Source organism: Argopecten irradians, chromosome 5 (genome assembly GCF_041381155.1).
Source record: "Argopecten irradians isolate NY chromosome 5, Ai_NY, whole genome shotgun sequence".
NCBI classification, from domain to species: domain Eukaryota; kingdom Metazoa; phylum Mollusca; class Bivalvia; order Pectinida; family Pectinidae; genus Argopecten; species Argopecten irradians.
Genome location: NC_091138.1, coordinates 16,311,866 through 16,326,081, shown reverse-complemented (window position 1 = coordinate 16,326,081; position 14,216 = coordinate 16,311,866). Strand labels below are relative to the sequence as shown.

Below are 14,216 nucleotides of genomic sequence, written 5' to 3'. Positions count from 1 at the left end.
GATCGGTCCCAAAATGCAATATGCACAACAAGGGCCCAAGCGGAACCTATATGTGAAATTTGAGAAGGATCCCTTTAGTTCTTTCTCAGAACTAGCGGTAACAAACTTTAACTTTCAAAATCCAAGATGGCGGCCTGTCAGCCATCTTGTTGACCGATCGGTCCCAAAATGCAATATACATAACTAGGACCCTAAGGGAACCTAAATATGGAATTTGAGAAGGATCCCTTCAGTAATTTTTATGATATAGCGATAACAAACTTTAACTATCAAAATCCAAGATGACTGCCTGGCGGCCATTTTGTTGACCGATCGGTCCTAAAATGCAATATGCACAACTAATGCCCTAGGGGGAACCTACAAATGAAATTTAAAAAAAAATCCCTTCTACTTTCTGAAAAATAGCGGTAACATGAATTGTTAAATGACAGATGGAAGGACGGCCGGACCACGGACGAAAGGCGATTTGAATAGCCCACCATCTGATAGTGGGCTAAAAAGTTTCTTTACTCCACCAGCTAAGGTTCAGAGTTCTGCATACAATTAAGACGTCTGACCACAATGTGTAATGGCAGAAAACAGGCGTTTGGCTCGATTTTAGACATTTTTCTCTATCTATACATGTAATACTGTAATATGTAGAGAAAAAATGTCGTAAAGTTGAACGCCTGTGGGCAAACAGCAGCGAGTTACGGTGGGCTTTGCTGGCATCTTCCATTACTGGTTCGTTTGCGATACATGTGCAAATATTAATATATCCAGTATACCATATGTGTTGTAGATGTATAATATGAGTACTGTAATATTTCATTGTTAATGCTGTTTACAGGTACATATGTCCTGGTTATGTATTTTCTACAGTATATACACTACTGTTTGTATGTTTGTGGTGCGTACCGTGTGTAACATCGATATTGGCAGCAAGATACACAGAAAATTAGAGCCCATATAATTACCTGGGGTGTTTTCTATTAAATACAATTTTGAAGCTGGTTGACTTAGTTGTTTGTTTATGAATTAAAGGGACAATTTAGACAGAGAGTACATAAAAATAAGGCCAAACAAAAAATATGTCTGTGTAGGGTTACCTGGCGACCGACCCTAATTTTTTAACCAACCAACCAACCCCCACCCTATTTTTTTCCCACTTTTATACGAAAAAAAATTAAAGAAAAGTCGCAATTTCGATCTCAGACTCCGGTTCTGGCCATTATTTTAGAGTGAAAGACACTAAAAAAATGCCGACCTAGTGTACGACCCAATTTTTTTGCCAATGTAACCCTAAACAAACATATTATTTTTTGGCCTAATTATAAAGTTTGTTCATTGACGATTTGTTTTAGTCCACTAAACCTGCCTTTATTATCAGGCTTTTATTTTTTTATTTTTTTGCCTCATATAGAAACTATATATTAGACAAAGAAATAAATAAAGTCTAATAATATACATGTAGACAGGTTTAGCGGATTAGATTTGTTTATTCAGTAGCGTATTAGATGTGGACTACATTACTGACGCCGCTGGTGTCAAGTCGTGTCTCTTGGCGTTAGGTCAGCAGACCACCAGAAAGCTAGCACACCATTAGATGTTATGTAGAACAGGCTGTCAGATTAATTACAAGACTACAGTGTTAATAACAGTTGCAGCCACTAATAACGATTAGTCGATTCGTGATCAACAGTTTAACGATTATTCTCATCTGGCTTAAAAACATGAAACTTTGTTTTCCAGTCCTAACATATTTTTTTATGAAACTGCATGTGTATGTACCAGTGTATGTAAACCTAATTTGCTAATATTGAAACTGGTGGTGAATCACGTGTTGAGAAGCGAATGACGTGAAACCGAAAGAAATAACACACAAGATGCCAGACTTCCTTTTACCAATGTACTCAGTTGCATGGGAAAACGAACAATGTCAAAATCAAAAACTCTAAAAAAGCCATCTAAACGCCAGCAGCCCGGACAACTAATACGGAAAGAATAAAATAATTTTATATAAATTCTGTACTTCTAGAGAGAATCCGTTTTAATTCCCGATGAACTTCTGATTGCTTTGTAACAGTTTTACTAACATGAACTATGTGTCTGCTCGACTTACAATCGCAATTAATAAAACTTGACTCATAGGTGTTTACATTATTAAAACGATACCAATTATAAAATTCAGATCGAAATATTCGAAATAAGGATTGCCCTTGTTTTTCCTGGATCACACTTCACTAACCGTTTAGCGACCAAGGCCTGTCTAGTCAAGAGATCACTACTCTTTTTATACAACTAATGGAATGCAAAGAAAAGAAGTGTCATCTGCTAAACATTTGAAAGTTTATATTGTCATTGTCATTGCCATTGTATGCATAAAAGAGGACCTAGAGCAGACCGTTGAGGCACTCCCAATAAATAATAATGAACCGTATTCGCGTCAGCCTATGTTCAGACAAATTAATCGTTTAGAAGTCTTAACATAGTCATTAATTACATTTTTTCCAGCAAAGGACAATTAGCAATTATAAACGACCCCATTAAAACGATTTCTATACATACATGTAGAAATCAAGCTGTATTTCAATATGATCAAAAGTAAAGATAAAAAAAACCATCATCATTATACAAACAAAGGCTGATACGTCTTTCAGAATACAGAATTCAGTAAGGATTTCAAAATATGTTAAACATTTCTTATCCATTTGCTATAAAGGCACATAAATGAGAATTATTGATTAGATATACAAATGTAGTTTCCACTCGAAGGTACATGTAATATCTGTAGGAAACTATAAGAATGTAAAGTAATCAAACAGTTCTGTAATCATCCTCCTGGCAAGTAATGATGTTACTCCCTAGCAAAATAATTCAATTTAAAATCAATGACCTTGAAACAAATTACGACAGAGTTTATTAAAATACAGGACCCCCCCCCCCCCCCCCAGCACACACACACAAATAAGTTAATCTACCAAAGTCACTATTTATTGAAAGATTCATATGTTTTTAATCTGCTTTACAATTGTTATTCTCATGATTTTAGGCAGAAAACCATTAGACACACTTTGTAACACATCAGGTCATCATTTTATAAATCGCAATATTTTGTCAAATTTCAAACTTGGCCATTTTTTCTTCATTAAATCTGCATTTTATGAGAACTTTTATTTATCTGAGTGTCAAAGCTATGTTCTTTATCTTAGGTATTAATCAAACCATTGGTAGACAATCCAACTAGTTGCTCTTGCGGCCGAGTGACGTTTTGTGATTTCAGACCGACACATAACCAGGCCCTATCTCGATCTTGAGATTCTAAACGTGTAAAAAGTTCGATAATCCCGTAAATCATTGAGGAAAGGAAAACAATATATAATGCCCGGGTGTGGGAATGGGGTGCGGTAGACGGACAGGGCGCCGACCTTGCCCCACCCTTATTACTCTGTTCTCACTTCCGTGTTTAAATGTCTAATTACAAAGAGTAAGTATGTTTGTATAAAGACTTAACCTCTGAACACATCGTTAATGGTCAGTCGATGGTCAGATGTCAGCGACTATAGTATGGGAAATGGTCAGTATTGTTTTTGGTGATAGACGATAACTTAGGTAAGGTATTTATCTGATAGTGTTTTAATAGATTTGATGTGTAATACTTGACGCGACAACTCCAGTCAAAGTTGTACGATTTAACACCTTTAAAGGGAGGATTTCTAGTGTGCTATTCATTCTATATTTGAATAATGCATGTCATACTAACGTTAAGCACATAAAATAAGCTATATACACGTAAGTAAACAAAACCCGCAAATTTCAAAATACTGATAAAATCAATAGAATCAATTAATCTCCCAAACGAAACTTTCTGTCATACCTGAATGTCAAGTTTATCGCATTAGATCGGAGACTCACAAAGTTTAAGACAAAAAATATCCCGCTTGTGTGATGAATTAAAAAATATCCAAATTTCATCATATTCTATTTCTAATTTTCTTTGTTATTGAAATACTGCAAGTTTTACATAACAATGATATGATTTTAGGCTTATTTTTTGTCATTAGTAAAATATCGGTATTTTAAAATTGTAAAGTGATTATTAAATACATTTTTATATAATAATTTCTTACCAAAGTGTTACATGATTTGTGTTTATTTTTTTGGTAAAAATGCTGTTACGCAATATCTTCACTTTGAGAAGGGTCGGGAAACTAGGGGCCATCCAGTTTGTCATCATTAGACCTGTGACGTATGTCCATTTGTATAAAGTGTTCCGTCCCTTGGCAAAAGACTTGGAAAAAATCATTGCATCCCAGATTCAAATATCTAGAATTCTTTATCCTTATTTATTCCTTCGTGGAGATTGCATGTACAGAATAGCATTTTTACAATACACTTGACATGACAGAAAATGTGCATACCATACTATTTAAGAGTGCAGTTGCCAAAAAAGTTTTCCTGAAAGCATATACACTGGTGTGATTAAAAAATGCACGTGTAAGGCGTCTGAATATGGGATGAACCGGGAGTCCCACGCGATTTCATGTCATACATATGTGATAAGAGACGTATCCAAGGTCTTAGTAAAAAATATCGAATGATACATGTATATTTGTCTGTCTGTTTCTCCGCCCACACATAACTCTTGTTATCTCCATCTGCAAATTTGAAATGTGTTTGTATCAAATGCTATATGTAAATGCAGGCTCTCTTTGGATTGGCCTGGTTGATTAATGTCCATTTTCAAATTTGATTGAATCTAGCTAATTAATATACGATTTGTGTTTCCGCTCTGATTTTAATTAGATTGAATTTGATCAGAAGCACACAGGCCGACAGACAGCCATGCATCTTGAATGTGTAACCGTGACAGTTTAAAGATATTTCGACTTTCACACAGAAGTCGTAATGTTTCTTTCTCAAAAGTCCATATGTAAAAGTACGTGTCACTTGGTCTTTTATTGTGAAGAATGATTTATATTGAATGAGGAAAAAGAAGTCCATTACCGTAGCCATCTCAGCTCTCAAGATCTCACAAAGGCCTTTTTTTGCTGTAGTATTGCTTCATTTGTAGGCTTCTCATACAGGCGAAAGTCAAATAAAAATATTTGTTTTTCCGCTTTTTATAGAGCCGGACAAAAAATTAAAAGTAGTCAAGTGTTCCTCTGCGGTTCCCGCTTCGCTCTTTGATATTTATTCGCACAATCAGCTGTTCCAACCAAAAATAATGTTCAGATTATATTGATATCAGAACTGAACAACGCTGAAAGTGATTAATTACATAAAAATATAACTATCCAAAAACAAAAGCTTGCTTTTTTATCTTTACGTTTACATAAAAGGTCACTAACATGCATCTCTGAAATAAGTGCTGACCAACCAAACGCATATGACACCCGAACCGTTAGAAACGTGGCAACTCGCTGATCAGGATTAATTAATCGGGTTGTCGCGGGGGTTGAGTAAAATCGCCACAAAAGGCACGCGCGCCGGCTAACTCATTCATATTTTACAGGTAACTCCGTATAGATAAATCCCTCCTGACGCCGCGCTGTGGTTCATTATCATTTAACCAGTGGCTTCAGAAACAATGTCTCATTTTAGCCTCATCACCATACTTACAGGACTTTTAATGTTATATATAAGTGAAGTGATGTGCGAGGAAGTTAGGAAGTCAGAGTCGAGTGAATTTTTACTGGGAGTCTACCAACATCTGCTCAAGGGAGGAACGCTGGAGACAGCCTCTGGGCACGGAAGGAGAACCATTGGGGTGATGCTGTCGGATACTATACGGAGCGTGCACTCGAAAGGTAAGTGTTAATGCAAATGTAATAACAATTATACTCGCCAATTAACTGGCCATTATCCAAAAAATACATTTATTCGACACAGGCAAGAACGCAAAATTAGAATGTTTCACCACATGTTATTTAGAAGATATATGAAGTGTATCGTTTTGTAAATACGATGGAGTCGAGAAAATTACGTCACACTTATGTAAGGTTTTCCTTGGGATGTTCTTTATCAGGTGGACACTGTACCCTAAATCCAGAGGGGATGTTGTGTCTGTGTATTGGCGTGTTCTACTCTATCGGAGTCAAGACAAAATGCTTGTAGGTAAAAAAAATTATGACAATCCAGACATGCTTCTGTAATCTAATTAAACATGCTCCACCGCTGACAGGGCGTAAACAATAATTGTCATTTAATTTATTTCTTTTCCTTTTTTGTCTGCGCAACAGTAACCCATTACATGCATAGGGCTTAGTGCTATGGATTTTTTGGGATGCTATTGATTAATTTTAATACTTTATTCTGAAGTAAAATAATAAGTTCTAGCTTTTCAGTGACGGTAATTGAATACAACATAACAGCTTTCATACTTTAGTTCTGATTATAATATGTTAAAAACCCACTCCCTTTCCGAAACGACTATTTATTTTTCTAAATAATGTAAAACGATGCCGATAATTTTGAAGAGTCTCAAAAGTCTACACTTATCAAGTGTAGATAAGTCTACACTTATCATCGTCTTGTGAAAATTTTTGTTAAATTAGATAAGTTCATAACGCGGGTAGTTCTATGTTTCCCGCCGTCGTCCTAAATACCGCGCGGTAGTTGACTATCAAATGAATCTCCACGGTTATCATATAATGCAGGAAATCTTGCATATGTTTGGTGTTGTTACCTCATCTTTAGCCATCGATATGTATTTTCTTATGTTATTAATGCTTTTAAGAAACCTTTAAATTTTGCTCAGGAAAGGTAAGTCGGCCTTTAAAGAGTTTTGATAAGAAATACTACATTCTTTCTCCAATGATATAAAGTAACAAGAAGTACATTTTTGTAAATAGTTCCAGGTTTAATCTAATACGTAAATGCAAAATTTATTCCATCAGGGCACAATAATCACAATATCAGAGTGTTATACCATCACGTGTGTACAAGCAGGAACAAATTACATTCATTATTCTAGCAGAATACTTAACAACCTCTCTCAACTTGTAATAAGGTAATGTTCAACTGATATGATCAGCAGAACAAATCCTAGTATATGAAATACAACACTAGATTTATCTCCAAACTAACCGTAAAATTAAAATTATTATACCAAAGTATTCGATAAAACCTAAAATAAAAAGAAATATCAAAATGTCTGCTTATCACTGAGGCTGTGGGTGAGGGAGAGGGTAGGTTGTGGGTGGGAAATGATGAACTTGTATAAGGTACCGTGTAATAATGACTGTATTATAGATATGAAGCCGTCAGATGAGCTGTCACCTCCTTCCCGCCTCCTTCCATACGTCATAGTTCATTAGTTGTAAATCTGTGTTACAGTATTTCCCACACATATAATTATAGAGAGAAAAACTATCTACAGAGCCAAAAGCCTGATAATCTTGGTCAAAATAAATATGCACTTGACGGCGTTCTCACAATTATAGATTTTTTCTAATGCCTCCAATCACGGATTATCATATATCCAAATTGTAATTAACTCTTAAGGATGTATTCTTCTGAGGTTTCAGTCCCGTTGAAGTCTCGTTTCAACATAGATCAAAGAAGTTTTGAGATTTTCGAATACAATTTATCAGTATCTGTAGCAAGTTGCCAGATGCAAATTTTTGTCAAAAAATTACATTTCTATTTTTAGGAGAATTTTTTATACGGGGGTTTTAAGAAATGGCCCATTTGGCGGCCATTTTGAAATTGTGTCTGTTATCGCTTCAAGTAGAGCCACAGTTTTACCATTTTTACTGAAATTGCTTATACTTAAATCATCACTGCGCCAGCATTTTTAGCTGTATTGAGCTAATTTTTGCTGCAAATTGTTACTAGGTTCGCAGTAATTAAAATATTGAGCATTAATATGTATATTGATACACTTTTGTGACTTTATTTTTACATTTAATGGTAATTTGGGCACTTTCATTTTTTACTCTAAAATACTGAAAAATAACAAAAATTCAAATGGAGCAAAAAAGTAAGCACACGGACCCCCAATTTTTCTTCCTGATTTAGAAAGAACAGCCGTTTTCCTATTGATATGCAAAATAATAACAAAAGTTTAATACCAGAACTTTTTCTTATAAAGGGTTAAATTTGGCAAAAATGGCTGAAAATGGTGCATTTTGTAGCTCAAAATGAAGGGGTAGGGGTAGCATATGTTGTTATTTTGAGAAAAAATATTAGTCTAATTGATAAAAACTGGTATATTTTTAAAAAAGACTACCAGAGAATGAATTCTACAAACATTCATACTTATCACACACCTCATTAGGAAATTATGGCTTTAATCTTTTGTGTATGGTCAAAACGGCAAAATTCCCATAAAATCCAATATTTTGTCAACTAGGTATCTTTGAGTGACAAAAGCTCAAAAACGAGCATACGGACATATGTTTTTTATTCCATTTTCTTTTATGGTATGAACTCCTTTTTCAAAAAATCTATTTGAGAAAAAAAGTTTAATACAAGAAAATTTAGACTTCTCAGATGTGTACATCCTTAAGTGTCCATATTTGTTTTCTCATATGTCTCTTATTTTGATATGTGGATTGATTAGTGGACAACAGTGTAGGCGGATAAATCCATACAACGTCTAGGATAAAATGATACTGACAGAAAAGTATGGCAAGCCATTTTAACATTTATTGAAGGAGCAAGTTATATCCCGTATTTATCTTATAAAATGTATCAGATGTCTTATAAAGTATATAAGATATCTCATAAAGAAATTAAATAAGATATATTATATATGTATATAAGATATATTATTTAATTTTCTATATAAGATATCTTAATTAATATATCAGATATATTATATAATTGAAATATCGTTGCTATGTTCAACAAAGGCCAAGAAATGAAGTCTCCCTACCGGAAAGTCATAGAGAGGTACAGTATACTACTACTCGTTCAGTCAGACTCTTGTTGGCTTCGCATGCTACGTGCATACGCCAGTATCAAGCGTTTGGTTGAACGAGGCAAAAGTATGCATGTATGTAGCATGCAGTGAAATTAAAGACGCTCCACCGCTGACAAATGGTATTTTTTCACTATCAAAAACAGGAGCAGACGATTCAGTATTTTTCTTCAGTTAGAAAAGCTACTTACTTTACACCATTACCACCATTGAAAAGTTTGAGCTTCTAATTTTACTTCAAGTTAAAATTATGAAAAATAATTAATTGCATCCCGAAAAAAATCCGTGGCACTATATCCTATATGGAATGAAGTACAGATTGCGCATGCCCCAAAGGCGAAATAAATTGTTTTATATTATTATTTATGTTAATTATACATATATATACACAATTAAACACCAATTATTGTTCAAATGGTGAATATCATTTATGCTCTGTCGGCGGTGGAGCATCTTTAAGGATCGACATTGCTCTTTGAATAAATGTCATGTTGGCTTTCCATAGAATAGTGACGAAAAAGGCTATGTCTGTTTTCTCATATGTCTCTTATTTTGATATGTGGATTGATTAGTGGACAACAGTGTAGGCGGATAAATCCATACAACGTCTAGGATAAAATGATACTGACAGAATAGTGACGGAAAAGACCAATACAACACTATTGTACCGCCATTAGAGGAACTTAGAGAAAGCCAAACCTATTGTCTGTGAAGAACAATGTCAGTATTTCCAATTTAGGTTATCATTGAAAATGATTTTAATATGCATGTGTCAAATCACACACGATCCGATCGAATTAGGAAGTACATACACGTGAAACTCTTATCTTATTTTTCCTAACTAGATTTTATTTAAAATGCTTTGGATTTCGAATACAAACTTATTATAACCCATGTAGTTTATTACGATATAAAAGAGGTATACTTGACTGCCATGGGGTTGCCAAATTTATTGCATTGGCGGCCAGAACCTGTGCCTTTTTAGTCTATCAGACACCTTTTATTGTCTTATTATAAATTGTTCATAAGTTTATTTCTACTTCTTGTGAAGTAACTTCAATATACAAACGTCATTTATAATTTCTCAACTTAATGTAACATGCAGACCATGTCAGTGATGCCACAGCGTGTCAGTAAGGTGAGATACTGTAGACAGATTTGCGCTTGGGATGTCACGGGGTACAGAATACCAAATTGTACGTTTTGTTTGGTTTAATGCCAATACCTCCCCATTAAAATATGCATTTGGTGAAGAAAAGCTGGAATACCCAGAAAAAAACCACCAACCAATTGCCCTTATCTGGCAACTACCACACATCGAAAAACCACAACTTATGAACAAATAGGATATAAGATCATGAAACGCCATAATTCACTTTACAGAATCTGAAGGTTTTTGTCTCTTTTTTTTCCTCGCTGGATTTTTTTTATGGTGGAGGCTTTTTTATGGGCGTGTTTCTTTTCGTATTTTGCTTCGAAGTTCAAGTGGCATTTCTGTCTGTTAGTTCAGCATATCAAATGTCCCACGAAACAGGAGTACGCCGTATTATTTACCGAACAATAACTACATTAGGACAAATCCAACAGGCCGTCAACATTTGTAAATTGTCATGCTGGAGCGGGGCCCCGAGTTGTGAACAAGCTTATGTAGTCTGAGATAACCTCGGCCATCTCGATACATCACACGATATGTTTGTACTTATTAGAGCCCTTTGTATCCCTAGCATTAATACCCCAGTCCACATAATATGTTTGACAAATGTTATACCCGGGGTATCAATATCGGACCTAAAGACGTTCACCGAGTTGCCTTGTGGCCAAGACAAGCAGCTTAAGGCCGGAGATAAACTTGATGTTCTGGTACTGGGTGTGGGAGCCAAGGATTACCCCCATCCTACGGCCCTATAAAGGCTATCATATCTCACCGGCGTGCTTATCATCAGCTGATAATGCCTCTTTAATTGTCCGTCGTAAAATAGAAATGAAGGTAGATCACTTCCGTCTGAAGACTTGATCCCATTTCAATAATATCGACACAAGGACAGTGTTAACTGATGGTGCGCAAGATAAAGTAAACGGGACAAAGTAAACTTCGTAATCGTTTAAAGATTTCTTGTGATGCTATCTAGGTTTTAGATCCAACACGGAGTGTCAAATATAAGTCAAATCCACTTTTTATTTCCGTGAAAGGTTTGGGTAACAGTTTTAAATTTATATGCGCTGTACTTTTCACACCAAAATTTTTGAAGTTTTTAATATATTATTTATTCTCCACCAAAAGTTGAGATACTAACATGTACGTACAAGATACTAAGTTGTACGTACAAGATACTAAGTTGTACGTACAAGATACTGAGTTGTACGTACAAGATACTATAAGTTGTACGGACAAGATACTAAGTTGTACGGACAAGATACTAAGTTGTACGGACAAGATACTAAGTTGTACGGACAAGATACTAAGTTGTACGGACAAAATACTAATTAGTGCCTATTACTGCTAATGGAGTATGCAAACCAGTATCAAAATGTTTGTATACACTTTTTTCGTACTTTTATATCACTTACCGACTAGGTAATGAAACTTTACTGTATAAAAGATAAAATTTACAAAGATAATTTATCTTTTTCACATACAAATTTGAAAGTTCTTTCGAAGGAAAATCATACAGTAAGTCTTCAAATTGTGATTTTAACGTCTTGTGAGCGGTGCGGTAGAAGGATGGTCGTTGTTTGTTTTAGACAAAAGTAACATATTAATTAAAAATTAATGCATATACACACATAAAAAATTGAAAATCTACAAAAAAGTATAGAAAATTGTGAAAGTGATTTTTTGAGGTAGTGCTCCTCTAGAACACATAGGCACCATTTCGTACCCGGCCGAAAGGTATAGTAGGCCGAGTACGTATAACGCAGTTTTCAGACAGATCTTTATTTTTTTCTGTCGCACCAACTGGCTTTTCTGCACCAACAAAACCTAATACGTCTGCTGGCATCAGAACAAATAAATAAATCGAAGAAATATCTTAGTGTGTAAACAACTGGGCGTCCTTAAACTATTGCTGCTGAGAGGAAGTAAACAAACTTAGTCGCACACACTTACCACGAAGTAACAAAGGCTATGTATAAAACTGAAATGTTCCCAGTGTTAGTTGTAAAGGTTTTGTATATTGTACATTAGTGTTTACGCCTTTACCTTCGGAAGGAAATGTTTATTTGGACGTGGGCATACAATTCAGTTTGACTGTATGTACCACAGTAAAAAAAGTAGGGCAACTATTACTTTGCACGTAATGTTTTCAAGAATGAAACCCTCAAAGTTCCCCTTCGTTTATGGAAATTCAATAGTAACACAAGGCTAAATAAATCTTAAAATTTTGTATTTGCAGGTGTGATATCCCAGGGCAATCAACATGAGCTCTACTTTCGTATACCAAAACGAGATTACGTAGAACAATTTCACCAAGTGGAAATTCGGATTAAAACGGAACAACTGCAGTCATTAAAGAAGAGGATAACGCTAAAGATACGGAAGAATGGAGTAGATATCAGAAAGATGCTCTTCAGACATAAGTCGTTCCAGGACGGCGCGGACTCTGTGTGGGACGTTACTTCGTTTGTCAGACCATGGATAAACAATATCCGCGGAACGCTTGACGTCAGACTTGGGTACCAGGTCCCAGCGCCATCTACAGTGAAAACCCGAGTAAACATTCTCAAACGACTAACAGATTACGAGAACATCAAAGCTGTTTTAGTACTATTTTCAAAAGACAAAGACATTTTGAATGCACGCTTTAAACAGGATGGCATGAACTCATTTAACGACACAGACAACAATGGCACCATTCGTACACGGCGTTCGACGAAAAAGTCGAATAGAACAAATAGAAAGAGAAAACTATGTCAGGTAAAAGACTTTGAAGTTGACTTTAATACGATCGGTTGGGGTAAATGGATTGTTCATCCGAAACATTTTAATGCAAAAGTGTGCGTAGGGATTTGCCCATCACCAATCAAAGACAGTTTGTCGCCTAGCAACCACGCGATGCTGCAAGGCATGATGAGGGCCAACACTCGTGGCAGGAAAAGGAAGGTCTCCATGCCGTGCTGTGTTCCTACCAAACTGAAACCACAAAGCATGTTGTATTACGAGGGAAATGAACTTGTTGTCCGTCACCATAACGACATGGTCGTAGATGAGTGTGGTTGTCGGTAACAAAGTGCAGTGTTCAGAAGTGAATGTACAGGGAGACGAATGTATGTGTCAGTTTTGATCACAGTTTTGTGATTATTGATGCAAAAGGTACTCAATTGTCATAATTTATCATAAATGTTGCCAGGTTTTTTTATCGTAAAGGACATCCGTCATTTCTCCTACCAGGGCGAAATTGTTTCTAATAGTTGTAAACGAACGAAAATGCGGTGAGTGGTCGTAGTGGAGTGTTATTGTCGTTTGAGATCGTGAAAGGATGAAAGAGTCGCAATTGGTTGTAAGGGTATGTAATGCTGTTAGAGTGCATGAAGAGATATAATCTTCATGACTGGTCGGAAAGTACTGGAATTGTCGTAATTGGTCGTAAAGAAATAAACGCAGATGTTATAGGTAGCAAAGATGCATAATCGTTGGTAAAATTGAGGAGGCGGCCATATTGGTCCAATAGAAGGACGAAATGGTCGTAATTGGTCAGAAATCGGTGTATATGTCAATATTGGTCATAATGGGATTATAATGTCATTACTTAGAGCCACAATTGTGTGAATAATTGTAAAGGGTGCAAACGTCTTTTTTTCGAAAAGGAATACAGTAGTTGTCGTTTGTCGAGAAGAAACGCTTTGTCCTGTAGGTGGTAGGTAGACAATTATCTTATAAATAACTGCCTGTCATGAAGAAAGATTCAATAACAGTTCTAATGTACTGTTTAGGATAATTTATCTATTTATTAGCTAAAAGTTCCGTGAAGAAGAGAGACTGTGAATGACAAGTTTGGATGCTGGTTCAAGGTGGTAAATGTTCATTTTGTCAGTATTAGATTGTGGTTAAATGCAGTAGATAACCATACCATACAACATCTTATCTTAGTGTAAGATTCCTTACATACGACAGTAAATGGTAGCCAGCAGGCTGGTTGTTCGACTGTTTATATCATTCATTATTACTATTGTTAATGAGCTAATTAATGTCGCTCTAACTAACTTTCGTAACCAGCGGGCTGTTCAACGATCAATCAATTCTCTATACACATGTGCAATGTTTGCACGCTTACTTGTTATTTATTTAATAAATGGTCCTATATTTTTGTTCAGA

At 35.5% G+C, this 14,216-nt stretch overlaps 1 protein-coding gene across 1 annotated transcript; it reads left to right on the top strand.

The window, feature by feature from the left end:
• Nucleotides 1-5,541: 5,541 nt before the first annotated feature.
• On the top strand, nt 5,542-14,191 carry LOC138324515 (nodal homolog). The gene is made up of 2 exons (XM_069269572.1): nt 5,542-5,789; nt 12,298-14,191. The coding sequence occupies exons 1-2, from the start codon at nt 5,570-5,572 to the stop codon at nt 13,125-13,127; spliced, it is 1,050 nt and encodes a 349-aa protein (XP_069125673.1). The 5' UTR covers nt 5,542-5,569; the 3' UTR covers nt 13,128-14,191.
• Nucleotides 14,192-14,216: the final 25 nt, after the last annotated feature.

What these genes read in the sequence shown, in the direction of transcription:
- LOC138324515 (XM_069269572.1), top strand. Translation starts at nt 5,570, where the DNA reads ATGTCTCATTTTAGCCTCATCACCATACTTACAGGACTTTTAATGTTA. An exon ending in ACGGAGCGTGCACTCGAAAG is followed by an intron (nt 5,790 to 12,297) that starts GTAAGTGTTAAT and finishes TTGTATTTGCAG; the next exon opens with GTGTGATATCCCAGGGCAAT.